Consider the following 27,177-nt stretch of genomic DNA (forward strand, 5'->3'; position numbering starts at 1 on the left):
AAAGCTGGGCCCAGCTGGTAGGGAGCCACCCCAGTGGTCCTCCCCTTCCACCACACCGCGGGGGTTACAGGCACTCCTGGCCACACGCTGGTGCTTATATGGGTGCTGGGATCCACGCTCGCATTCTGCATTCTCTTACTCACACAGCAAGCACTCTTACCCATGGAGTGTCTGCTGCCCCCTCCGCCTTATTTAGTAAGTTAAGGTCTCAAAATGATGCTTTGCTTCAGTCTCAAGGGTGGATGGGAAGGGAAGGCTCCCCTTTTCTGAGGGAGGAGGGGGGGAGGATGGGATTGGGAGATGAGGAAGGATAGGGCTACAACCAGGATGTAAAATGACACTAAGTAAGTAAATAAACAAACATACAAATAAATAATGATACTTTGTTGTCTGGCCCTGCCTCTCCAACAGTTAGCCAGGCACTTAGGCGCACTGATTCAGATGGGCTGGCTTGCCAGTAAATCCTAGAATTTTTTTTCTCTGTCTCCCCAGTGCTGGAATTACAAGCAGATGCCGCTGTGCCCAGCATATTACATGCATCAGTGCTGGGGATTGGACTCAAGCTCTCATGGTGGACAGCAAACACTTTGCCAACTGAATAGGTTCTTTATGATGCTCTGGTAGTTGAGGCCAACTGTACCAACCCAGGTGGCTGGGGCAGCAGCCATGCCCTAGTGTCCTCTCAATTACACTGCTGCTCTAATCTTGCTTCCCTTGTCCTGCCTGCTCCTTCCTGTAGACTCCACACGGAAGGCTCTTTCCCACCATTCTTCCCCTTCCACTTCCTGATAGCCACCCATTGCCTCCCCGTGTACTTCTTCCCAAACCCGGGGCACTGTTTGACACCTCCTCTTGTAAAAATGTAGGTAACGTAGGTAACAAACTCTTCAATGGCTATTTTCTACTAATAACATTATCTTGAATTATGGAATATTGGTTTTTTTAAAAGGCATCCGAATTGAATCAGATTGGTGATAGGGTAGATGTGCATGCATGTTATGTGCTATGTGCAGGCATGTGTGCTATGTGCTATGTGCAGGCGTGTGTGCTGTGTGCAGGCATGGCTGCAGGTGTATGGAGAGCGAGGTTTTTGACATCATGGCAGACAAGCACAGAGAGTGGGAACTAGGAACCAGTGTGACCTTCAGTGTTCCCACCTCCCAAGAATTTCCAGAACCCAGAATAGTGCCCCCAGCTGGGGAACAAGTAAAGGACATTTCAGATTCAACTTTAACATGTTACCTTGCTGTAGCTATTTTTCTTTATTTAAAACCAACAACAAAACCTAAAGCCTGTATTGGATGTGTTTTACCTAAATCAAACCTTTAGTTATTGGCAAGGTGAAGATAACTTTGTTGTCTTTAAAATACCTGTAAGTCCTCTAGGGTTAAAGATACACTCAGGCTCCAGAAACTTTTTGTTAGAAAACAAAAATAATCATAGGCCTGTGTTGCTGGCTTTTCTTCTTCCCAGGGAAAGACGGTCTTGAAACTAAGCGTGGCTGCCCCTGCGTCTGAGGTCAGGGTTTGCTGGCCCAGGAGTTGCTCTGACATGTAGAATAGTTTCTCCAGCTAGAAAAACTAAACCTAAATTTTAATATGGTTATTTAAATTTTATTTAATAGCCAAACCCAGTATGTCACTTAGCTATCTGTAATAGTACCTGCTCGTTTTTATACTTTTTTTCGGTGGTAGATTTGCAAACTTGGAAACTTGTAACAGCTGTTAAGCCTCTGTGTGTATGTGTGTGTGTGTGTGTATGTGAGGGGGGGGGAGGAGAGGGAGAGAGAGAGAGCACACGCGCAAGAGAGAGAGCACACCTGAGCACAACATGGTGTGTACATGGAGGTCAGAGGACACTGGGGGAATGTCACCTTCTGCTTTGTTGAGGCCGTCTCCAGTGTTTGTGCTACTGTGGTGCCTACTCCAGATTAGCTGGGATTCCCTCCTGTCTCACCTCCCACGTCGCCCTAGGAATGCTGGGTTTATTGATGTGGACTGCCCCATCTTGCTTTTTACATGGGCTCTGGGGACTGAACTGGGGTCATCTGGCTTGCACAGCTCAGTTTTTACCTGCTGAGCCATTTCCATAGTCCTATTTGCATTTTCTGATAAATTAGTGTCAAGTAATCATATTATGAACAGAGATAATAAGAGGAAAAGTTGATAGGGGAGGTCAGTGGATTATAATGAGAAGTTAAGGCCCTGGCGAGATGACACAGTTGGTGAAGTGCTTGTCTGGCAAGCATGAGCACTGAGCTTGGCTTTCTGTCACCTGTGGCAAAAGCTGGTCATGGTCATTCTTCTGTAACCATGGCACTGGGGCGTGAAGACAGTCAAAGCCAGGCAGTCTCGCTGTCAGCAAGCTTCAGGTGCGGTGAGAGATCCTGTCTCAAAAGTTAGGGTGGCGAGTGGTTGGAAAAGATACCTGACATGGACCTTTATACTGCACCCACATGTTCACAACACACACATTTAATGCACACCCCAAAATGATTAGGGAATGGGGTATGCTGTAGAGTTGATTGTTTGGTTCTTTGCTCTTTGCGGGTGGAGGTACCCAGAATATTACAAGATAAATATGTGCATTCTATATTGCTGGATCTTTATGTAAATATGGACTCACAGTTGGCTTTCAGCGTTTCAAGGAACAAATGAAAACAATGAAGCCCTAAGAAGTGATTTCCATGTAGACACTTAAGATTGTTCGTATCCTTGAAAAACTGGAAAATTGTAACTATTGAAAGGTAGGATTAGGTTAAACTCACGTGTTCTTCATTTGATGCTTAGGTAAGTTGTAACTCGGTGAAAAGGGTGTTAAGTCTTTGCTACCATATCTTGGCATGTTCTTCTACAACTGTAAACTGCCTTTTAAGGTACCTAAAATTTCCTTAATGAAAATAGTTCTTTTCCTTTACCCCCTCCTTCCCTCCCCCCCCCCCCAAATTAAAGTGGTTTAAACAAAGCATTAAGTGAATAATCTAGAACAGATGTACATATAGCATTGGTCTGATGACCCGGGAATCTATGGCTGGAGCCAGACTGTTCTCACCTCATTGATTTTCTTTTTCTTTAATTGTATTGAATAAAATACTTAGTTTTGTTGTTCTTACCATTTTAATAGCACAACCTTGAATCATGGAAGGATACTCTGGGCATGTCTTGTTTTTTTGGTTTTGTTTTTTTGTTTTTAACCTACTCCACGTGGCTGTAACGCCAGATACGCTCTTACTGAGACTATGCTCAGTGGTAAAGTGCTTTCGTCTGCAGAAGACCTGAGTTCTATCCCCAGCACCCATGCGCAGGCCAGAAGTGATGGCAGGCAGTGGTGAGCCCAGCATGGGGGAGGCAGAGCAGCAGGGCCTGGGGCTTGCTGGCCACCCCTGCGCTCTTGGTGAGCCCCAGGCAGGTGAAGGAGCTGACAGACTCCTGAGCATCAGCCCCTGAGGCCGGCCTCTGCTTGCACGTGCACACAAATGAACATACAGGTTCACAATAGCAGTAGAAAAACTAATGTTTATCTGCTTTACTTTGAATATGGGTTTTGTATCTGCTAATAAAAGTTACATTAAATAGTTACATTTTTCTTGTGTTATAACATAGTTTATTTTCATACTGAAACAGTATATGTTCACATGAACTGCTTGCTGTACAAGATGGTTTTTAAATCTTTCATAATTAAAACTATAAACATTGTATATAACACCAGCCTGATAACTCTTCTGAAAGAGCTTTATGATTTCAAATGTCTGTGTCTTGTTTTAAATACATGTAACATTCACAACAATGTAAATGCAGTATTGGTGAAATACAAACTTTGTATCCATTTACTACAGCTGCAGTCCCCACGCCTTCCTCTCCCCTCCTCCCTTCTCCTGTTTTTTCCCTTCAGGTCATGTGCTGCTGCCCTTTCCCTTCCCTAAGCTGACTCCCGTCCCACCTCACGCCCCTCTGCCTAGTTGTCTGGCTTCTCCCTATGCTTACTCCCACTTAGGCATCTGTGTTGAACCTTTAGAAACCAGGATCCACATGGAGAGAACATGCAGTGATCATCTGAGACGGAGATACCTCACTTAATGATCATGTTCCAGGTCGTCATTTCCCTACAAATATAATTATTTCATTTTTCTTTATGTCTGAATAAAATTTCAGTGTGTGTATATACCACATTTTTATTTTCCATTCATCTTTTGGTAAAGTGAGCTGCAATAAACATGGATGTAAGAGTATCTCTGTTATGTAGAGTTTTGGGGGTATGTACAGAGGAGTAATATAACTGAGTGGTATGGTTGATTTGACTTCCTAAGTAAAAACTTCCATTCTTTTTAAAAGTTCCATTCTTGATCTTACAGTGGGTCACGTAGAACGCAGGGAGGCACATTGGAAATGTACACAATTACCTTCAGACATCGTATAGTATGTATGAGATAATTGGATCTAGGTGACCTTCCCTCATTAGTATATATGTAAATATTTAAAAATCCGAATGAAATCGAAAACACTCCTAAGTCCCAAGCACTTCAGAAAAGCAATCCCCAACCTGGCTTCATGTGGAGTCACCACTTACTACATCTCTTTCTTTCCAGAATCTTCAAGGGTCAGTGTGCCAAACTGCTTCTTGGTCATGACTAGATCGTTGTCTGCCCAAGCTGTAAAGGCACATTGAGTTTTTCTGAGAGGCAACACAGTAGAAAACTAAACTAACGCTCATCCCATGATGGTGGAGGGGAAAGGGCTGTGACTGTGATGCGCCACTGGCACTTCTGCCTTGAATCATGCCCCTCATCCATTTCATGAGTCAGGGTAAGTGTGCGTCTGTGCAGCGCTCCGAGGATGTCTCCGCAGTGAGCTCTTCAAGGGCTGCAGAGACAGGCTGCTCAGTGGGTGACAGCACTGACTGAATGCTCTCCCTGAGAGCCCGGATTTGGTTCCCAGCACCACATGCTGCATGGTGGCTTACAGCCATCTGCATCTACAGTTTCAAGGGATCGAGCCCTTTTCTGGCCTCTGCAGATATGGGTGTGTATTAGACAGAAGTGTATATTAAACTCCCATGCAAATAAAATATAATATAAAACCGAAACACCAATATCACAAACCCATGGTTTAGAGATTTATTGAAATAAAGGAAATTTTTTAAAAATACTGTAGAATTTGGGTTCTCGCAACAGTTTTGAAGAGGAAATGTAGCTGTCCATTGAAAGGGTTAAGCTCAAATTAGTTTCACAGTAAAACTCATTCCTTCTTGAGCGTCTCTGTGTATCATTTACATTAGTCTGATCCATCATATTTACAGTGGCTCTTTTGCTCGTGTTTATTACCCTAAAGGATTTTTAACATTCACACTAACTCATCAGGACAGTGAGCGAAGCCCGTGTTTTGACCCTTCTAGCATGAGCTGAATGTTGTTTGTACCCAAAAGAAAATTTACCAGATAATCTGCTTCTTTTCCTCAAAAATACTCACGCTCTCCTGTCCTAGTTGGAAATGAGAGGAGAGTGGCTGCCGCTGAGCTCCCGTGCTGAAGATAGGCCGGGTTGCATGGTGGAGTGTGCTGGGTGCTGGGTGTGGTGTGGCAGGAGGGCCCCCCTCAGAGTGTTTAGAGAAAATTGTGGCTACACTTGAAAGTAGAAAGCAAGTGTTTTCCTGGTTGTTGAGTTTGCTGTTTAGAGATGCATCTTAAAATAGCCATCCCTCTGAGGTTAGCCTACTCTGTGGCAGCAGGAGCTACACTGGCTTCTCTTGGCCCTACACTGTCTGTCTATTTTAGGAGATGACCCTAAGAACTGACAGAGCGTACCGTACCAGCTCTGCATCTCCAGCGCTGGGAAGACTGGCTATAAGCCTTTGTGGAATTAAGACGCTCGGGATGGTTTAGGAATTCTTAACACCCATCTACCGAGCTCCTGCTTCCTTTGGTGTGACAGATTTCATTAAAATAAATATTAATAAAAGACATTCAGAAGATGTGTTTTCTCATGTATTTTGAGCATAGAACACAAAAATCTCAAGGGTTATTGGGTGATTACAGTAATAAAATTGATTGCCTTTGCTCATATTCTCTGACTATAGCAAATCACTGTTCTCTCCTTGTTTACCCCTGGCTGCTGTGGATCAGCTCCTCCTGCCTCTCAGACACATGTGCTCTCTGGTTATCTCCTATAGTCTCACTAAAAACAAGCACAGCTAAGATTGTGTCCTTTGTTCTTACCAAGTTTCTACTGCATAACCAATGCCAAACTCAGGGCTGCTCTGTTTCTACTTCCTTGTGCTGGATTTGCAGGCATGTCTGTCCTGTCCAGTTAGGGTTAGATTCTGAGACGGTAAAGGTATAAGCTGTTGCGTTCTAGAAGGTCGACGTTCTAGTATGTAGGAATAAATCTATGATATCAGACACTAAAAGTGAAACGAATGATGAATGGTGGTGGTGGTTGTTGTTGTGGCTGTTTAATGTGTGCCTATTCTTTCTTAACTTGGGTCCTGGAACCCTGACTTAGGGACGTCAAGGGATGAAGGAAGAGCAGATACTCAAGACACGTGTACAGAAACGCTCCAGGAGGCTAGGATGTGTATACTGCGGTGGGGCGGCACCTGCTGCATAGCCTGCAGCCTCAGCACCGCCGTGAAGTACAGCACAGGGGATGAATTGCCTCTCAGTAGGAAGTCTCCAGGCCTACAGTGTCGGGCTGTGGGCGCTCTGGAGGCAGGAGCTGAAGCGAGGCTTTAGGTCAGGCTGCAGTAGCGCATACTTAGAGCCCAGAGGACAGCTGTGCCTTTAGGAGCCTGACCTACATGGCAATGGCTTCCCCGAGGCCACTGGAGCCCTCGAGATGACCATGCCTGTGGCAGCAGCAGTACACAGTCACTCAGCGTCACTCACTCGGGGTCTCCTCTGCTCTTGACATATGTACGTGTATTTTGTGGTGTCCACAGGTACACTGTGCATATTTGTATGAGCCAGAGGACAATCTTAGTTGTCCACCTCCCTTGAGCCAGGGTCTCGCTGGCCTACTGCTAACTCATTAGGCAAGGCAGAGAGATCCTCCTGTCTCCACCCCAGCAGCGCTGGGACTGCAGTGTGCATTACCATCGCTGGGATCTTCACCTGGGCGCCAGGCACTGGGCTCAGGTCCCTGCACTGTTTCAGCATTTGCACTACACAGAAACCTTGGCAGGACAGTTCTACTCCATAAAACTTAAGCATGCTAAGCTAAGCCTTCCGCTACTGAAACAGGGTGCTAAGAGTGTAGGTATAGAATACACCAGGATAGTTTCAAAACAGAGAGAAGGTGATGCCTTGGGACTGTTACAGAAAAGCTTGAGTGGAGATTATATTTATTCGATTAGTAAATATTTATTGACCTTGTTAGGTGCCAGGTGCTGTGGTAGCTACAGAAACTAAGTGAAAGAGGGCTTTATAGAATCTGTGTTACAATCTGTATGTTCAATGAGGGCTGTGGGTGTGTGTGACATCCTAGCTGTAAAGACACAGTGTGATAGTGCATTTAAATACAAGAATCCTTGTCCCGTGGGATATGAGTCCTCCTGTGTGGAAACTGTCCTTGAAGGAATTTGTGAAGAAGCTTCCCGGAGAAGGTGATAGAAAGTAACTCAGGAGTCACGGCTAGAGGCTAGTCAGACTGACAGAGTAAGGACACTCATGGTCAAAGCACAGCCTCATGGAGTAGCGTGATGTGGTCAGGGAATCACAGACACAGCACTCCTTAGAGAGGCATGACGGCAAGGACCAGGCCGTGAACATTCTTCCCTTAACACATCCCAGCTCTCAGGAGGCAGAGGCAGGCAGATCTCTGTGAGTTCAAGGCCAGCCTGGTCTACAAAGCACGACCAGAACTTCAAGAGAAACCTTGTCTCAAACTGGCCCCTCCCCCAAAAGTCTGTCCTGAAAAGTAGTCTTCTAGAACTTCGTGGAATATTTGTTGTCACACTTATGTATAAGATGGCTCAGTACGGATAGTGGATGACAGGCGGCTGTACTTGTTTAACAAGGTTGAAATAAGTAGAAAGAATTAGAAATAAAAAAGGAATGTGTCTTTGTTTGGACTAAGTGTGTGCACGCGCACATAACGTATATGTGTACACGTATGTGCACATTCATGTGGCAACCAGAGGTGTTGGTGTTGGGTAACCCAAAGAACCCAAAACTCGTTGGTTGGGTAGGCTCAGGGCTGGCCAGCGAGTGCCAGTGGTCTGCCTGTCTCCCCCACCCCACCACATAAGCTAGGGCTATAGGCATATGCAGCCATGGCCACGCCTGGCTTTGTACATGGCTGCTTTCTTTCCTACTAGTTTAGGGATATTCCAAGGAGGAATGTCTTTAGACATCTGATTGGTGGGTGGGTAATATGTATATAGAGCTTTTGTGTCTCCAAACCTCAAATAGTATCCCTAATTCCCAAGAAAGGACGCAGCTGCCGTCCTGAAAAGGATGCACAGCTCTGAATTCTGGCTAATGTAGGTCCGTGCCTGTTACTGCTCAGGTGGTGAGTTGCACAGACGTGAGGGATCTGTCAAGCCTCTGTGGTCTAGAAGAGAACACCCAGTGCCTACGTGCACAGGGACGATCATTGTAGCCGCTTAGTCAACTGCTTAAGCATAAATGACATTAAGTGGCAGCTTTTCTGTGCATTGCATAGGGGAGGATGACATGTCTCAACAATGGTCTCCTTTCCCTAATCTAGAATATCTTAAATTGATTAAGATCCTTCCTGTTTATCCTCCAATCCTAAAGGGAATTGTGTGGTTTGTTGACCAGGAGTTGGCTCTGCAGGTCAGACTGGCCTTAAACTAACAATCCTGCTGGGACGCTGCGTTCTTGGAGGATTTTTTTTTTTTTTACTACTTAACTCTTCACTTTTTAAAACTTTAATCCCTAGCAGCATGCTGCATTGGAGTTGGGGTTTTAAATACGTTCTTATCATTGCTCTTTATTGTAAATACTTTCTTGTGTCTAGTGTAGATATATTGTGTACATTGCTTTATTGTGCATATTATAAGTACTTTGAGTTTATTATCTTTACAGGAAGTATTTTACATTAGATTCTCTATTTTTTATTTTGCTAGAAATATTAAACATCAAATATAAGTGGGTACTTAGGAGGTGTGTTTTGGGGTGGATAAATCTCACTTATATACTGCATTCTTGTGTTCATTAGCTTTCTGTTACTATAAAATGCCTGAAATAATGAAACTACAAAAAGAAAAGTCTAAAATAACTCACAGTTTTGTAGGTTTTACCCCCTAGTGTTCAGGGGAGGGGAGAGGAGGGTGCAGCACATCCTCATTCCTTCACCCCAGGGACATAGGCAGAAAAACCAGAATCCATAGTCTCCTTCCAGAGGCATCCCCGCTCCATGAAACGCTGCAGCTAGGTCCCACGTAAAGTGCCCATGATTTCCCAGTAGCACCAGGCTGGGACCAGGCTCTGAGCTGGCCCTTCAAGGGGTGAATTCCAGATTCAGCTACAGCTGTTCTCCTGCAGAGATGTAGAAATCGGAATGTCTGCTATTAGCAGCTGTACTTTATGGATTTTACAGCTTCACCTTTATTGGAGTTCACATTTCTCTGGAGTGTTTATTGTATTCCAGACATTGTACGTTGGGTTCTAAATAAATACACTTCATCTCAGTTGATTCCTGTTCTTCCCTCATCTCAAAAGAAGAGACTGACCGGGGAGCCATAACTCTTAGAGAGGAGTGTTTGCCTCAAAGATCGTTGAGCCTGTAAGCACTGTTAACACTGTGATTACTCAGTATCTGAATATTGGTTTTCAAGCTGTACATGATCCACAGTCTGTAAGGAGCCCTGGAAGTCATTTGTTATTCATTCACTTACATTGAGAAGAAGTGGCTTGGCTGTGCCTTAATGTTCTCAGGCTGTAGTTTACCTGAAGGGAAGCAGATGGTTGCAGCCCTCACCTGATACAAGATCATTTTCTAATGGAGACGCATAATATCCAGATGTGCTGGTGGGCTTGGATATGAAATGTGCTCTAAGAGGGCTCATATATTGAAGGATTGGTCCCCAACTTGTGGCGCCCCCCAACAGTGATTAGATCATCAGGTTGCTACCTTCATTCATGGAATCATTCATTGATGAATTCATACTGAATGAGCTGTGACGGGCTGGGCACGGGCTGGGCAGTCAGAACAGCGAGGCTGTGGACAGGCAGATCTTAATCACCTTAGGAGAGCATGTGGGTCTCACGGATTGAGCTCAAGGTGTCAGGCCTGGGAGCAAGCGCCACCTTCACCCTTGGAGCCGTCTCAAAAGTCCGTGACCTTATTCCTGACCTCTTCCTGTAACTTGACCTCAGTATCTGGCATGAAAGACTGGCTTTCTTCTGCCACATCCATTTGCCATGACACCTCCGTCACTCCAGGCCTAGAAACCAGGACAGTGACCCTGGAATGAAGCCTCTGAAGCTGTGAGCCAAATAAATCCTCCCTCTCCAAAGCCGTGACCACAGCAAAAGCGAGTGCTAAACCCTCAGTGCAGGCGTGTTTGCTTTACCCTGTACCACAGGCTCTCTCTCTCCAGCCCCTACGTCTGTCTACGTCTTTGAAAGGCGTAGGCCAGTTACTTATAGCTAACTGGCACAGAATTACACAGTGCACCATATTTAAATTTCATTTGTGCACTTTGAGGTGTGTTTGATTGTAGGGCTATAGTTGAGAGTATAAACATTGAAGTTGTAGTGAATAGTGTAAGACTGGGGTCTTGGGATAGGAGAATGTGCCAGAGATCTAAAGAAAATAGAGCTAGAGTTTCATAAAGGAGATGGGGGCTCGCTGACTGTAGGGATGAGAGTAGAGTGGAAGAAGATGCTGTCAGCTCGGCAAGTGTGGACTGTGGTAAAAATGTTAACTCCGTATGATTCACCCCACGACATCTGGAGGGAACTAGACGTGCAACAGGTAGATAATGTGGACAAATAGATATTTTGACGGAGTAGTCTCAATGGGGGGGTGGGGTGGGCAGTGGACCAAAATAAACAATTTGTATGGTAATACGACAAAGATGGCCTCTGAAGTTGGCCTTTTCACATGTGCTTTGTGACCTTGAGTATTTTCCATACCCCTTAAAAGCTTAATATAAGTCCATTGGGATGTTAGTATGTAAAATGTCTGGTAAAATTTCTTACCTCACAGCAGGTATTAAATGATAGCTTCTGTTGTGGAAGATAGAAAAGGAGGGGAGTCAGAAAGGGGTTCCAGATGTCGTGTTTGGACAGAATAAAGAGCTAGACTAACTTGTCTGGTTTTTAAACCGATTGCCTCTGAGGAATCTGTTTGGGAATGCTCCTGGCGTAAGACAGTGACAGAGCGGCGCTCCTGGGGTGCGTGTGAGTAGGAGGGAGAGAATTGGTGAGCATTAGCTTACACATAGAAGTAAACATGAAAGCAGATGCGATCACCCTCACAACTTGAGAAGCCAGAACCGTAGAAAGCACATGGGATTGTAAGGGAGAAGCAGCCCAGTGAGGTGGTCAGAGTGGACAGAGGTCAGTAAAGCACAGGAGAGCTCAGGAAGAGTGATCAGGGGAGCGGAAGAGTCCGTAGAAGACAGCCTGTAGGTTTGCCAACACATGCATTGTCAGTTATTCCTCTCATGCTGTTTAGCAGTGGTGGGAGACATACCTAACTTGAGTAGTTTGGAAAGGGAATGAGTGATGAGGAATAAAGAAAGCAGATCTGTAAGAGTGGATGTAAGTGTTGGCTAACGGATCAACTTAGGAGAGAAGGGAGACGTTTCTGACAAAATCAAAAGCCCATCGAGTGCAGTGTCGGGTGGGCTAATGAGCAGCAGCAAGTGCAGCCTGGGACCTTGTGACGTACTGACTTTGGGTTGGAAGGATCTGTTGGTCAGAAGTGCGGTCTGTGTGGTGGAGTGCTTTGCACGCGCATGGCGCAGCCCACCATTGACAGTGAGCACAGAAGTGTTGTGTTCAGAATAGCAGCCTTTGAAAACTTTTTGTCGCATTCTACTCCACCCCTGACCTCCTGGCAAAGATACATATTAACACAATCACAATAATGACCCTGGTAATAGAGAAGATAAAGGAACAATTGTTATGTAGTAGGACCTTCTCATTTTTAAAGATTTTATTTTTTAATTATCTTGGGGTGGTGGTTGCACACCTGAGTGCAGTGCCCTCAGGAGTCAGAATAGGGTGTTTGAATCCCGAGGAGGTAGACTAATACAGGTGTTAGGTAAGCATCTGACATCGGTGCGTGAAACAGCACACGACTTCTGAGCCACCTCTTTTGCCTGCGTTGGCTGCAATAGGTTCTGGGGAAAGCAGCCTACGTTGAGCTTGCTGACTTACAGTGTTCTTAGACTTAGACGAGAACTTGAGGCAGATGGAGCATCATCTAGTGAGATGAGTTCAAAAAATCAGGAGGCAGGAGCCACTAATAGGTGATGTCTCCAAAGAACAAAGCAGGGTGATAAAGCAGGACACCCAGGGTCTGCCACTGGCTTCGTGTGTGCACACACCAAACAAGAAACAGACAGACAAAGCCAGGTAATGATCGAGATGGAGACCTTGTCAGTGTGTGATTAGGAGTGCCATTTCTAAAGAGAACTGAAACCAGAGCATCGCTGAAGAGCCAACCATCCAAAGATCTAGAAGCAACAGTGCCCCTGCCCAAGCTGGAGAGTGTGTGCACAAGCCCTACAAAGAAGAGCACTCTAATTTGTTTAGGAGTAGACCAGGGAAAGACTGTACTGTCTGCTCACAGGACATTTACGTGTTCTGCTACAGGGTTCCGTGGATTACTGGTAGTGGAAATAAAGTCAGTGTATTGAACTTGAGTTGTCTGGGAAACTTGTCCAGATGAAGAATGGTACCAGACTTAACCATATAAGTCCAACTATACCTTGCCCTAAAATACCCATCAGAGTAATTTGTCAAGCTGTACAGACCTTGAGCAGATGGAAATACTCATAGTGCAGAGCTGGAGTTACTCAGCAATGTGGTCAGGGCTCTAAGAATGCTGGGACCTACAGCCACTACTTAAAACAGTGAAGGTCGTGGTAGATGTTACAACCCACGGTTGTGTAAGTGATAGCTAGAACTTTGTGATTAGACTGTCGTGACCTCAGGGGCGTAAAGAGTGTTTCCCGTGTGGGAGCATCTCTGCTCCTTGAGTGCCGAGCTGTAAAGATTCTGTGCAGCGTCTGCTCACACGGAACTCTGTTTCCAGAGCTGTTGTTTCCATGGTGGACATCACTGTGATCCCAGGTGTCCAGGTAGTTTGAGTAGTTTGCTTAGCCAAGAATCTCTTATGGAATACATCAAACTTGCAAATATTCAAGGTTCATTTGAGCATAGTAATTATACTTTGTATTTGTATATTGCTTTACAATTTAAGATTTTTACCTATGAAAAACCAACTTGATAATGAGAAGTGTGACCCTCTTCCCTCTTTGAGTGGGGATTGAATGTCAGGCTTTGTGAATTGAGAGAGAGAGGGAGGGAGAGAGAGAGAGAGAGAGAGAGAGTTTTCTCTACACGTCTGCCTCCTTAATGCTGAGATTAAAGGTATGCACCACAGTATTTGGCAGAAATGATTCTTAAAATCAGTAAGATGCAAGGATTTTTAGGGAAGTCAGAGTGACTGCTTGGAGTAAGAGCACAGAGTCCCCAAGAGTGCAGTGATTTCACAGCTGGGGCCTCACTTGGATCACTTCATTTACCATATGTGCTGATTCAAAGGTGAGCACGTTGTGAACTTCCTGAAACCCTTCCAACAAAGGTTTTTTTTGTTTGTTTGTTTTTTGGTTGGTTGGTTTTGGTTTTTGGATTTTTTACACTGAGCTTACTACTGCGTCTTATGGTTCAGCCCTAAGATCTAACCAACCCACAAATGGAACACTTGGGCAGGGCCTGAGATGTAGGGCTTCGGCTAACTTGTTTTGAGACAGGGATACTACGCAGCCCTGGGTGTCCTGGAACTCACTTTGTAGACCACACTAACCTTGAATTCAAAGATCCCCCTGCCTGTGCCTGCTGAGGGCTGGGATGAAAGGTGTGTTACCACACCCAGCAACTTGGAAGACTTTAAAAGCGTGGTACACTATTACAGCTTCTTCATAGGTTGTATTAGATGTTACAGGTAAACTAGTGGTGATATAAACTAGTGGGAATATGCTGGGTATGCCATTTTATGTGAGGGACTTGATGGTGATGGAGGGGGGCGGTCCTGAAGGATGGCTGCCACTGTGACTTAGCCTTGGGGGCTCCTGAGGAGGTGAGGGGCTGTGGGAGTGGAGATTAAATTGGATGGGGGAGTCGAGTCAGGGGTTGTTTGTTGATAAAAAGTATAGTCTTTCTTACTTGGTGATTTTTACTGTTTTCCCAAATGTTTAAAGTACTACAAGTACAGTTTTAAAATGAGCTCTTTTATTTTACACCCACGTTTGTTTCTCCTGGCATACTGTATCCATGTATTGCCACTCACCTCAGTGACTAGAGGTGACAGCAGTTAACACGTGGGACTTGTAAGTACTAACTTATCCTTACATCAAATCTCTGAGGCAGAGCACTCATCAACTGACATTTTCCTTCCAGGCCCTTCCCATGAGTCAGACCTGGAGACAGAGGTGAATGGGCATATTTGTCCTTCAGTACTCTGCACTTTTTATACTCTCCCTAGAAAAGAAGCTAGTTTTGACCTGAGACAAATGTAAGGAATAAAACAGCAAACGCATAAGAAAAAAAACTAAAGTTAAAAATAGAAATTCTTTCATCTCTATTGGCTGTACGTATGTCATTGTTGGTTTTGCATTTAAACCACTTAGGATAGACACGGGGTGGTGTCTGCCTGTAACCCGAGCACTAGGATGCTGAGGCAGGAGAATGACCGCTGAGTTATGTAGTAAGCTCCAGGTCAGCCTTTGCTATATAGCAGTGCCCTGTTTCAAACCAATAAAGTAAGAAAACATTTGTTTCTGTTTCTATACAAAAGCAAAAACATAATTTGTCCTCATTAAGGAGATGTTTGCTTAATTGTTTAAAAATGATAACTATCCATAATACTTAATCCTTTCCCTATGTATTTCTCATTCCTGTATTTTCTGGTTTTGTTTTTTGAGACAGAGTTTCTCTTTGTAGCCCTAGCTGTCCTAGAACTCAATCTGTAGACCAGGCTGGCCTCGAACTCAGAGCTCTGCCTGCTTCTGCCTCTCAGTACTGAGATTAAAGGTGGGTGCCACCACTATCTTTATTCCTGTATTTCCTTACCATATGAGATACGTTGTTGGCAGGAAATAGTAATGCTGGTTTATATTTATGTAGGGTTTTCAGCCTAGGCGTCACGGTTTTCAGACATCTCACGTGTCCTCACAGTGTTTCAGTCAGGGGGTTGTGTGCACAGAGGACCCCAGCAGCTGGATGAATGTCGCATGTTATGGAAAGGTTAACCTGGTATAAATCATTAACGCATTTGCTTTTTGTGAATTGCTAAAAACTAATGTTTTTAAAACTTTAAAATGTCCACATTAATTTTTTTTTCATATTCTTTTAGGAATAGAATGTATTAAAATGCTCTGTTTTTCTGTCTGTCTCTTTTAGGCCAGCAACAAGGACAGGATGGAGTGAAAGTTCAGCAAGCTACGATAGCTCCCGTAACGGTGGCAGTCGGAGGCATTGCTAATGCGACGATCGGTGCTGTCAGTCCTGACCAGCTCACACAAGTGCATTTGCAGCAGGGCCAGCCGACCCCTGATGCAGACGTGCAGCCTGGCAAGAGGCTTCGGCGAGTCGCCTGCTCGTGTCCTAACTGTAGGGAAGGAGAAGGAAGGTAATGGCTGTTTCACCCTGGCTCTCTGCAGTTAATTAAATCAGTCCCTGGCCATTTCCTCTAGCCTTGTCTCTCAGAAGCTGGAGTGCAGGGTTACATCAGGAGTTAAGTTGGACTGTGTGAGGCAGTCCTGTGTTGTGCTTTTTAAGTTCTTAGTAAATGAATTTCCTTTTCACTTACTAGGTAAGATCTTTGAACGGCTCTATGTACTTCAGACTAACTCCTGTGCCGTACTGTTTATGAGTTCTCCGTATATAGTACAGTAGCTTGGAGCCCAGTCACAGTAACACAGGTGTCACCATGGTCTGCTTTGAACCACTCCTGTCATTTCAAAAAGTCCTGACCCCAAATTCCTCAGCTCTGCTGAACTGATTTCTGTATTTATGGAGTCATCCAGTATTTGAATTTTTGTGATGGCCCCTTCATTTCTTCTGGTGTGTGTGTGTGTGTGTGTGTGTGTGTGTGTGTGTGTGTGTGTGTGTGTATAGAAACATCTTATACACAGCTAAACTCTTATTGACCATTATGAGTAATGCCACTGTATACATGTATATAATGTTTGTGCAGAATTCAGTTCCCCCTTCTCTGTATGTGCGTGTGTGCGTGTGTGTGTGTGTGTGTGTGTGTGTGTGTGCGCGCGCGCGCGCGTGCACACATGAATAGAAATAGGCTTGCCAGATAGTCTGCTGTGTTTAACCATTTCAGGAACTGCCACACGATTTTTTAAAGTGGTTGCACTACTGTGTTCCTCCAGCACTATATGAGGAGGCGTCCACTTCTCCATAGAGTTGCTCATCGTTACCTGACTGTCTACTTCTTAAAAGTCAGTTACTACTCTCTGAAAGTGGTATCACTGTGTGGTTTTGATTGAAATTTTCTTAGTGATTAGTGATGTTGATCATCTTTTTGTGTGGTTTTCCTTGTTTTTGTATCTTTGGAGAAGTGTGTATTTAGATCATTTTTCCACGTTTAGTTGCATTAATTTAAAAGAACAATCATTGAATAGTGGTTTCTTATATATTTGGAGTATAAGATCCCAGCAGTCCATGGTGTAGAGACATTGTTTCCTAGTGTGTGGGATGCCCAAATACTTGTAAGGAGTGTGCGCTTCAAAACACAAGATCTTTTCAAGTATCATTTGTCCATTCTTCTTGGATGCTTTTGCTTTTGATGTCATATTGAAGACTCCATTGCAGAGTCCACGTCAGGGCTTCCCGCTAGCTCCATCTGTGTGGGGGCCCAGGTCCCCAGTGGTCCCGTCCATGCAAGGTTGGTGCTTCAGTCTCCACAAGCCCCTCTGGGCCCTGGCTAGTTAGCTCTGTAGGTCATCTTGTGACTCTCCTGTCACTTCCAGGTCCTTTTCTTCTTCCCCCTACTTTTCTGCAAGGCTCCCTATGCGTTGCCCAATGTTTAGTTGTTTCAGCATCTGTTTCGAGGCACTTCTGGGTAGATCCTCTCAGAGGGCAACTCTGCTTGACTCCTGTCGACAAGCAATAGAAGAATTTTGTTAATAGTGTCAGGGATTGACTGTCTCCCGTGGGGTGAGTCTTGGGTTAGGCCAGGCATTGGTTGGACATTCCCTCAATCTCTGCTCTATCTTTATCCCTGCACATCTTGTAGGCAGGGTGAATTTTGAGTCAAAGTTTTTGTGGGTGGGCTGGTGTTCCCCTCCCTCTATTAGGAGATTTGTCTAGTTAGAGGGTCTCCTCTTCAGTCTCTATGGCTCCTGCTAGGAGTCTCTGCTGGAGTCCTTCTCATATCGGGAGTCTACCCTGAATTAAGACTCCACCTTGTCACAGAGATGCCCCTGACCACAGTTTCTCTTTTCTCTTTTTGTCCTTCTATCCCCGCTATCCCAACATCTGATCTCCCCTCTCACATCTGTTTCCTCTCCTGTTTTGTTCCGTCTCTTCAACCTCTACTCCTGTCTATTCTATTTCCCCTTCCAAGTGAGGTATAAACCTCCCTTAGATCTACCAGGTTACTTAGCTTCTTTGGGTCTGTGCATTGTAATGTGCTTATCCTGTATTATATGGCTAAGATTCACTTACAAGTCAGTACATATCATGTGTGTCTTTCTGGGCCTGGGTTGCCTCACTCAGGATTGTCTTTTCTTGTCCCATTCATTTGCCTATAAATTTCATGATTTCTTTTTTTTGAGTGAGGAGGGTTTGGTTTTTTTTTTTTTTGTTTTTTTTTTGTTGTTGTTTGTTGTTGTTGGGTTTTTTTTTTTTTTCGAGACAGGGTTTCTCTGTGTAGCCTTGGCTGTCTTGGACTCACTTTGTAGACCAGGCTGGCCTCGAACTCACAGTGATCCACCTGCCTCTGCTGGGATTAAAGGCGTGCGCCACCACGCCCGGCTGATTTCTTTGTTTTTAATAGCTGATGTACCACAATTTCTTTATCCATTCTTCAGTTGAAGGTCATCTAGGTTGTTTCCAGCTTCTAGCTATTATGAATAAGGCTGGTGTAAACATGGTTGCATAAGTGTCCTTGTTATATGGTGGAGCGTCTTTTGGGTATATACCCAGGTATAGCTAGGTCTTGAGGTAAAGCTCTTCCAGTTTTCTGAGAAAGCGCCAGATTGATTTCTAAAGCAGTTGCACCTCTGACGAGCAATGGAAAGGTGTTCCCCTTTCTCTGCACCCTCTCCAGCATGTGCTGTCACTTGAGTTTTTGATCTTAGCCATTCTGATAGGTGCAAAACAGAATCTCGGTGTTGTCTTGATTGGCATTTCCCTGATAACTAAGGACATTGAGTATTTCTTTAGGTGCTTCTCAGCCATTAGATATTTCTCTGTTGAGAATTCTCTGTTTAGCTCTGCACCCCAGTTTTTAATTGGATTATTTGGATTGTTGATGCTTAATGTTTTAAGTTCTTTATATAATTTGTGTATTAGCCCTTTATCAGATGTAGGATTGTGAAGATCATTTCCCAGTGTGTAGGCTGTCACTTTGTCCTTTTGACAATATCCTTTGCCTTACAGAAGCTTTTCAGTTTCAAGAGTTCCATTTATTAATTGTCGATATTAGAGCCTGAGCTGTTGGTGTTCAGTTCAGGAAGTTGTCTCCTGTGCCAATGAGTTCAAGGCTCTTCCCCACTTTGTCTTCTAATAGATTTAGTGTGTCTGGTGTTATGTTGAAGTCTTTGATCCACTTAGACTTGAGTTTTGTGCAGGATGAGAAATATGGATCAATTTGCATTTTTCTATATGTGGATATCCAGTTAGACCAGCACCATTTGTTGAAGATGCTATCTTTTTTTTTTTTCTTTTTCATCCCCCTACCCCCACCCCCCACTGTAGGTTTTTGGCTTTCTAGTCAAAAATAAAGTGTCCATAGGTGTGTGGGTTCATTTCTGTGTCTTCGATTCAATTCCATTGGTCAACCAGCCTATCTCTGTGCCGGTACCATGCTGTTTTTATTACTGTTGTTCTATAGTACAGCTTGAGATCAGGATGGCAGTTCCTATGTAAGATCTTTTAATGTACAGGATTATTTTGGCTATTTGAGGTTTGGGGTTTTGTTTTGTTTTGTTTTTCCCATATGAAGTTGAGAATTTTTCTTTCAAGATCTGTAAAGAATTGTGTTGGCATTTTGATGGGAATTGCATTGAATCTGTAGATTGCTTTTGGTAAGACGGCCATTTTTACTATGTTACTCCTACTGATCCACGCACATGGGAGATCTGTCCACCTTCTGATATTTTCATTTTCTTTCTTCAGAGACTTGAAGTTCTTATCATACAGGTCGTTCACTTGCTTGGTTAGAGTTAGAACAAGATACTTTGTATTATTTGTAGCTATTGTGAAGGATGTATTTTCCTTAATTTCTTTCTTAGCCTGTTTGTCATTTGTATACAGGAAGGCTAGTTTATATGTTAAATTACATTGATGGATTTCCTTATCTCGAACTATCTATGCATCCCAGGGATAAAGCCTACTTGACATGGTGGATGATATTTTGATGTGTCCTTGGATTTGGTTTCCAAATGTTTTATTGAGTATTTTTGTATTAGTGTTCATGAATGAAACTGGTCTGATATTCTCTTTCTCTGTTGAGTCTTTGTGTTGTTTGGGTATCATGGTGACTGTGGCTTTATAGAATGAGTTTGGTGATGTTTCCATGTTGTGGAATAGTTTGAGGAGTCTTGGTGTTAATTCTTCTTTGAATGTCTGGTAGAATTCTGCATTAAAGCCATCTGGCCCTGGGCTTTTTTGGTTGGGAGACTTTTGATGACTACCTCTATTTCCTTAGGGGTACTGTTCAAACTGTCATAAATGAAATCTTATCATTAAATATCCATTTCTTTTAGATTTTCCAATTTTGTGGAATATAGGTTTTTGAAGTAAGACCTAACGATTTTCCCCTTAGTATGTTATGTCCCCGTTTTCATTTCTGATTTTGTTAATTTGGATGGTCTCCCTCTGTCGGTTAGTTAGTTTGGCTAAGGGTTTGTCTATCTTGATTTTCTCAACAGCTATTGATTTCATAGATTTCTTTTGTATTGTTCTCTTTGTTTCTAGTTTATTGATTTCAGCCCTGAGATTGATGATTTCTTATCATCTACTCCTATTTGATGTGTTTCCTTTCTTTTGTTCTAGAGCTTTCAGGTGTGCTGTTATCAGCTAATTTCTTTATGAAGGCACTTAGTACTATGTACTTTCCTCTTAGCACTGCTTTTATTGTATCCCGTAAGTTTAGGTCTGTTGTGCCTTTATTTTCATTGAATTCTAGAAAGTCTTTAACCCTGGCTGTTCATAATGTCCATCAGCTGATGAATAGATAATAAAATGTGACACAGCCGGGCGTGGTGGCGCACGCCTTTAATCCCAGCACTCGGGAGGCAGAGGCAGGCGCATCGCTGTGAGTTCAAGGCCAGCCTGGTCTACAAAGCGAGTCCAGGACAACCAAGGCTAATACAGGGAAACCCTGTCTCAAACAAACAAACCAAAAAAAACCAAATAAAATGTGACACATTTCCACAGTAGAATATTATTGAGCTGTTAAGAAGAATATAATTTGCAGGTAAATGTATGGAGCCATAAAAAGCAAAAACATGCTGAGTAAGGTAACCCAGATCCATGTTCTCAGGAAAGATAAAGTAAAGCTATGGAGAGATAAAGGAGGTGGGGGAGAAGAGTAAAGGGGGAGATGGAGAGGCACAACGAGTGCCATCAGCTGTTTGGGAAAAGAAAGAACTGCTGCTACTGCATATGGAAACCTGCTACTGTAGCAGCTTCCTGAGTGTATATGAAAGGAATTTAAATGGAGTCACTAAATAACAGGGATGGCAGTGCCCTGACTAGACACTGTGCCTCTAAGGAAGAGCTGTGGTGCCAGGGACGAGTGTGTAATGCTGCTCACACGGTCACATCTTGTTGAGTCATTACCCAATGGGGTTCCATCGAGCTCCCAAACACTGCAGGCTACTGCCAAGGCTATCAGTTGCTCTCTGCATCTTAATAGTAAGGCCCTATTTCTGAAGACAATCCTTATGTTAAACTAATACCTAACAAGAGGCTTCTCTTCTACTAGCTGGCATTCATGGTTTTGAGAAGGTCCTCTGCATGCTGCAAGAGAAAGATGGCTGAGCTACAAACCCTGCAACCTGGTTGCAAGATAGTTTGCTACATCAGTGGCACAAATGCTATGGGAGCAATTAACTACTTGTTAAAATTCAATGCTCTCTTCATGAATGAAACCCATACCTCGTTGGCTTTGATCTTTTAAATACCTACTTTATTTGGGATTCTTTAATGCCTATACCTCCCTTCCAGCCCACCTACCGTAGATAGGAGAGAAAGGAGGTTAATGAGGACAGTGGAAGCAGACCTTCTACACTAAGTTCCTCGGGGCGGTCCACTCTTCATCATCAGGATTGCAGCAGACCTATTAAACAACAAACCCACAACAAAGCACAAGCCGCCACAACTACAGCAGCCAGAACCTAGAAGCATCCTCTGGAGCAGTTTTTCCTAGGGGCATCTCAAAGTGGAGCAATAAACAGCCAGGAGATGCAGAGCGATGCAAAAGCGATTGATCTTTGTCGTTTGGACTATTTACACTCTCCCATAGTCCATATAGGATGCTTTTCAACTGGCAAAGACCACGCCCCGCCCCCAAGAGCCAGTTCCCTTTCTACTGGACAAACATCACATGCCCTCACACAAGGCAGTTTCACAACCCACACTTGGGATTAAAAAACAAACCAACAAACCAACAAAAGCCCATGTTTACATCCACTACAATACTTAAAACTGATAAAGCGCCCAAACACCTGAGGTTAGATTTAGATAGGTCATGGGCCTCGGGGGGGGGGAAACCTCCTTCCTCTGCTAAAGGAACATAGCAATGGAGTGACTGCTGGTGACATCCTGCTGTACCCACAGGGCAGTGCCTTACTCAGTCCTCATCAGAGAAGCTTCTTGCAGTAGATAGGAATTAACAGAGACCCATAGCTGGACATCGTGCACAGAGTGAGAGAACTCAGTTCTAAATGGGATGCCTTCATCAGACTTCTCCCCTTCGAGCCTGGAGTTGTATGTGGAAGAGGAGGTAGAAAGATTGCATGAGCCACAGGTGGTGGATGAATCCAAGGGAGCAGTGTCTTCCAGACATAACAGGATTGATGCACATATGAACTCAAAGACACTGAAAACATGTGCAAGACCTGTACAGGTTAGACAGGGTCCCAGCCCTGAGAGGAGGAAGAGGACATGGGGTCTCATCTCCAACCAAGATGCTATTTGCAACTGATACCCACTAGCAAAAGGACATCAGTTTTCTCTAATGGAGCGTCACTGGGTTTATCGGCCACACTCGAGAGCAGCCCCCATCACCAGGAATGGTTGGTCAGCACAAAACTAACTCTCTGTCTTCTAGGGTGTGTGTGTGGGGGGGGGGTAGCCTTTTTATTTCATTTTGCTTTGTTGTGGCACTTTTTGTCTTGTTGATCTTTTACCAGTTCTGACTTTATTTTTGTGGTTTTGTTTTCTTTTAAAAAAGAGACACAACATAAAATTATTGGATAGGAAAATGGTGACGTTCTGGGAGAAGAGAGGAAAACATGATCAAAATATAGTGTGTAGAAAAATAATAAAAGGAAAAGATTTCTATATTATAGCATTGCATGCATTATAGTACTGTACTTATAGTATGTATATAGATGCAATTATAGTCTCTGTAAATAAAAATAACTTGATTTTATTTCATTTTTCCACTCTGGAGTAGTCCTGTTTGTTGTTTGTTTGTTTGTTTTGGTGGGGGCGGTCATCTAGTTTCTCACTGTTTAAATACGACCAGCTCTAGAACCCTGGACCAAGGTGAAGACGCTCCCTACCATTTTATCTTTTCTTCTCATTTAGCCATTTTTATGCCAAACACTTTATTGCATTTGGTATAATGATCATGAGCTTTTAAAAATACTTTTGTATAGTTTGTTATAGAAGTAGTTGTTACAAGTCAAAGGATTCTTGCATATGTATGGTAAAATCCTCCTGGCCATGGCGTATAATTCTCTTATAGATGATGGGGATTTTATCTGCTGCCCCTTTCTCTCCTCCCTCCCCCTCCCTTCCTTCGCCAGCCTCTCTTACATGCCTCCGCCTCCAGAGACTCTGACACCATAAGCATGTGCCGCACACACTGCTTAGCTTGTAATGCTGAGTGAGGATGCTTTTCATCTCTGTTCATGAGGTGCTGGTGTCTGTTTTTTTTTATGTTTTTTGTTGATGACATTATTGGCCTCATGAAGTGAATTAGTTGGGAAGTGTTCCTTGCAGTTTTATTTTGAACAAGTCTTTGAAAAAAAAATTAAACAAACAAACAAAAACAAAAACACCAACAATACAGGGGAGGTGGCTATAGTAGTGCACACCTTTAATTCCAGCACTGGGAGCAGACACAGGGGGCTCTCTTCTGAGTGTTAGGCCAGCCTAGTCTATATAGTGAGTTTCAGGACAGCCAGGGGTACATCTAAAAAACAAACAACAAAAATTTATATATATTTGGGGAAAGAATTGCACCAGTAAAACTATTTGGCCCTAGGTTTTGTGTAGTTCTGACTAATTCTTTTTGTTACAGATTTATTTTGATTGACCAGTTGTTTTTGTTTGATTGTTTTTTGTCAGTTTTCAATTTTTCTAAGAACTTCTCTGCGTAAGTGATTAGTAACAGATGTATTCCTAATGTTCCTTTAAGATCCTTTTTGTTTTGATGAGATTGGCAATGTTTTTCATCTGTGAGGGGTTCTTTTTGTCTTGGTTAGTTTAGCTGAAGCTTTATCATTTTGTTGACTTCAAGAAGCGTATGTTTGAAATTTATCTGCTCTCAAAGCTCACTTTCCTTTCTACCCTTGCTTCCTTCCACAGACTCACCAACCTGTCATTTAGCCTTATCTCCAGTGACACTGTGTCTTTCCCCCAGGTGCCTTTGCAATAGTTGTTTCCTTTTTAAAACAAGCCCTCCAGTTAAACTTCAGCTTTCTTTCAGATTGTCAGTTTCTGGGTAGAATTTTGGAGTCAGGGCTCTTAGGCAGGAAGTGGGACAGAGGGATGTGCTGTTACAGGAGCTGACTGCTTGGAAGGAGAGACAGCAAGAGTCTCAGGTTTTCTTAGCCTTTCCTCTCCCAGCTTGGGCGCTCTAGTTGATGAACTACATGAACTTTCATCATGTCACAGTTACTGCAGAGCTCAGTGAATTAGCGCTGGATGCCTTTCAGCCACACTCAACTGGAACTCAGCCTTAGCAGCAGGCAGGAGAATGAGAAACACTGCACTCTGCCCCTCTCAGGAAGATAGGCAGGCGGGAACCCTGTTGACAGCTGTGCCAGTCTGTACTTTTCCTTTGTCATGGAGGTATAAGAGAACAAAAGGAGTGAGTGTATAGACTCACTGTTCTTACACACTTCTTTCTCATTTCAGAGTGAGTAGTAACTTCTGCTGTTACTTGTTTTTAGGGCAGTGACCAGAGACTCTAGAATAGTGGGTTGGGAGGGAGATGTGTAATGTGTTAGTTTGGCTGGAAGGCTTTCATGAAACTCCTTATCACCCTGACCTGCTAGAAGTCAGTCATGGCACCCTACAGCTTTAAATGAGGTTAGCCATCTTTTTGATATTTAGAGGATAATTTTCAAGAGATTTGTTTTCTTTCCTCGGGTGTGGGTGGCATGCCTACAGTCCCAACAATAGGGAGGTTGAGGCGGGGGATTGTGAATCTGAGGATAACTTCCACTGTATAGCAAGTTCAGGCAGTCAGAGCTATGCTATAGACAGAATAAATTCTGAAGCTTACCTCATTTTCATGCAAGTTTTTGTGTGCTAAGGGGCGTATTTTATTTTTTTCCTCAATGAAAAATGTTCTCATGTGTTTCTTTGTGTTCAGACACACTCAGAAACCCGTTTTCTAATCACAAGATGGCCTGAGTTTGGGGTGTGGTGTGGTTTGCTCTGTTAGGGGCAGCAGTGAGCCAGGGAAGAAGAAGCAGCACGTTTGCCACATAGAAGGCTGCGGCAAGGTGTACGGCAAGACCTCGCACCTGCGAGCACACCTGCGCTGGCACACTGGGGAGAGGCCGTTCATATGTAACTGGATGTTCTGTGGCAAGAGGTTCACGCGGAGTGACGAGCTGCAGAGACACAGAAGGACCCACACAGGTCAGTTGCTTCATCTTGGGCTGCAGCTGGTTGAAGGTCATAATGCCTTCTTTTTGATACACAGTTATTTTACTTCTTAAATTTTATCACCATATTTATATGACCTGGAATTTGTTCCTTTTGCTTTTTAGAATGTTAAATTCATACAATGTTTTTTCTAAGTGTGTGTGTGTGTTTGTGTATGCATACCCACCTCCCTCGTCGCCTCCCAGTTCCCCCATCCACCCCTCAGCCCCTTTTCCCCTCCCCTAGTCTTCAGAAAGGGGGAGCCCTCCTCCCCCATTATCTGACCTCAGCCCATCAGTCCAAGTAGATTAAAGATCTCAACATAAAACCAGACAGATACATCTGTTAGAAGAAAAAGTAGGAAAAAGCCTTGAACTTATTGATACAGGAGACAGCTTTCTGAGCAGAACACCAATATCTCAGGCTCTAAGACCAACAATTAACAAATGGGACCTTACGAAACTGAAAAGCTTCTGTAAGGCAAAGGACACCACTGTCAGCAAAATAGAACTGCAGCCTACAGACTGGGAAAAGATCTTCGCCAACCCTACATCTGACAAAGGTCTAATATCTAAAATATATAAAGAACTCAGGAAATTAAATACCACCAAATTACCCAATTAAACCAAATTACCTAATTAAAAAAATGGGGTACAGAATTAAACAGAATTCTCAAAGTGACTGTGGTTTAAATAATACAGTATTCGGCAAGACTCTCTGTCCTGAAAAGTTCATAAAACTGAACTGAAAAGAATAACACAAATTTACATCTTAACACAGTTGCCCTTTAGGTCAGAAGCTGCTGCCCGGCACAGGTCAGGGTGTGCGTGGGGCTGCACTCCGTGAGGCTCGGAGAAATAAGCTGCTTCTGAGCCCATCACAGTCAGCTGGTTCAGCCTCAACCTTACGCCAGGTCCCTGCTTCCCTGCTGTTGGTCACCTGGCCAGTGTTTGCTCTTGGAAGGTGCCTGGTTTTCTTCTCACATGTGTCCTGACACAGTCCCAGAGCTCTGATTGGCCCCCACTAATCTCTCCAGCTCTGGGTGCAGGGCAGTCGCTCTGAACAGCTGCTGTGATTAGATTGGACCCATCTGGACAGTTGAAAATAATTTTATGCCATCCAATTCCATAACTTACTTAGTTACAGCTATGAAACTCCATTGCCCAGTAACATATATGTAACTTCCAGGGATTGGGACATAGAATCCTTGTAGGACCACATTCTCTTATGACAGTAGCCAATATCAATTGATTTATTAATTAGATAGTTTGTAATCATGAATTTTGAAGGCCCAAATATTATTGGACTATAAAATTGTATCATCTGTAGTTAATGTAAGGATTTTTTTACATCCTTGAAGTAAAGTTCACAACAGTGTTTGCTGAAGGTGAGAAATAAAAAATTATCACCCAATATACCAGAAAACACTTCACTGAAGGATGTAGAGCTAAAAGGAGTCACTCCCTAAGGAAAGAATTTTTGTACAGTATGACTTGAATATTTAAGATTCTGGTCTGTTCCTTAGTTACTTGACGTTAACTTAGTAGCCAGATGGATGGTAGACAGGCTGGGCAAGTCACTGCGCAAGACACCACCGTTTCCCACTTGCCATGTGTCACGGTATGTCTGCATGCATGGTGACAGGTAACTTGAGAACAGACATTAAAGTCAGAAATTGTCAGTTTTTTC

At 43.6% G+C, this 27,177-nt stretch overlaps 1 protein-coding gene across 1 annotated transcript in view; it reads left to right on the top strand.

Moving 5' to 3' along the window:
* SP4 (Sp4 transcription factor) overlaps positions 1-27,177 on the top strand; it is a 51,150-nt gene that overhangs the window by 19,008 nt on the left and 4,965 nt on the right. The window contains exons 4-5 of the mRNA XM_084793865.1: positions 15,598-15,826; positions 25,283-25,482. Of these exons, the coding sequence (XP_084649991.1) occupies positions 15,598-15,826; positions 25,283-25,482 (429 nt within the window). The remainder of the gene's footprint in view (positions 1-15,597; positions 15,827-25,282; positions 25,483-27,177) is intronic.

Source organism: Acomys minous (assembly GCF_964271855.1).
Source record: "Acomys minous genome assembly, chromosome: 8".
NCBI classification, from domain to species: domain Eukaryota; kingdom Metazoa; phylum Chordata; class Mammalia; order Rodentia; family Muridae; genus Acomys; species Acomys minous.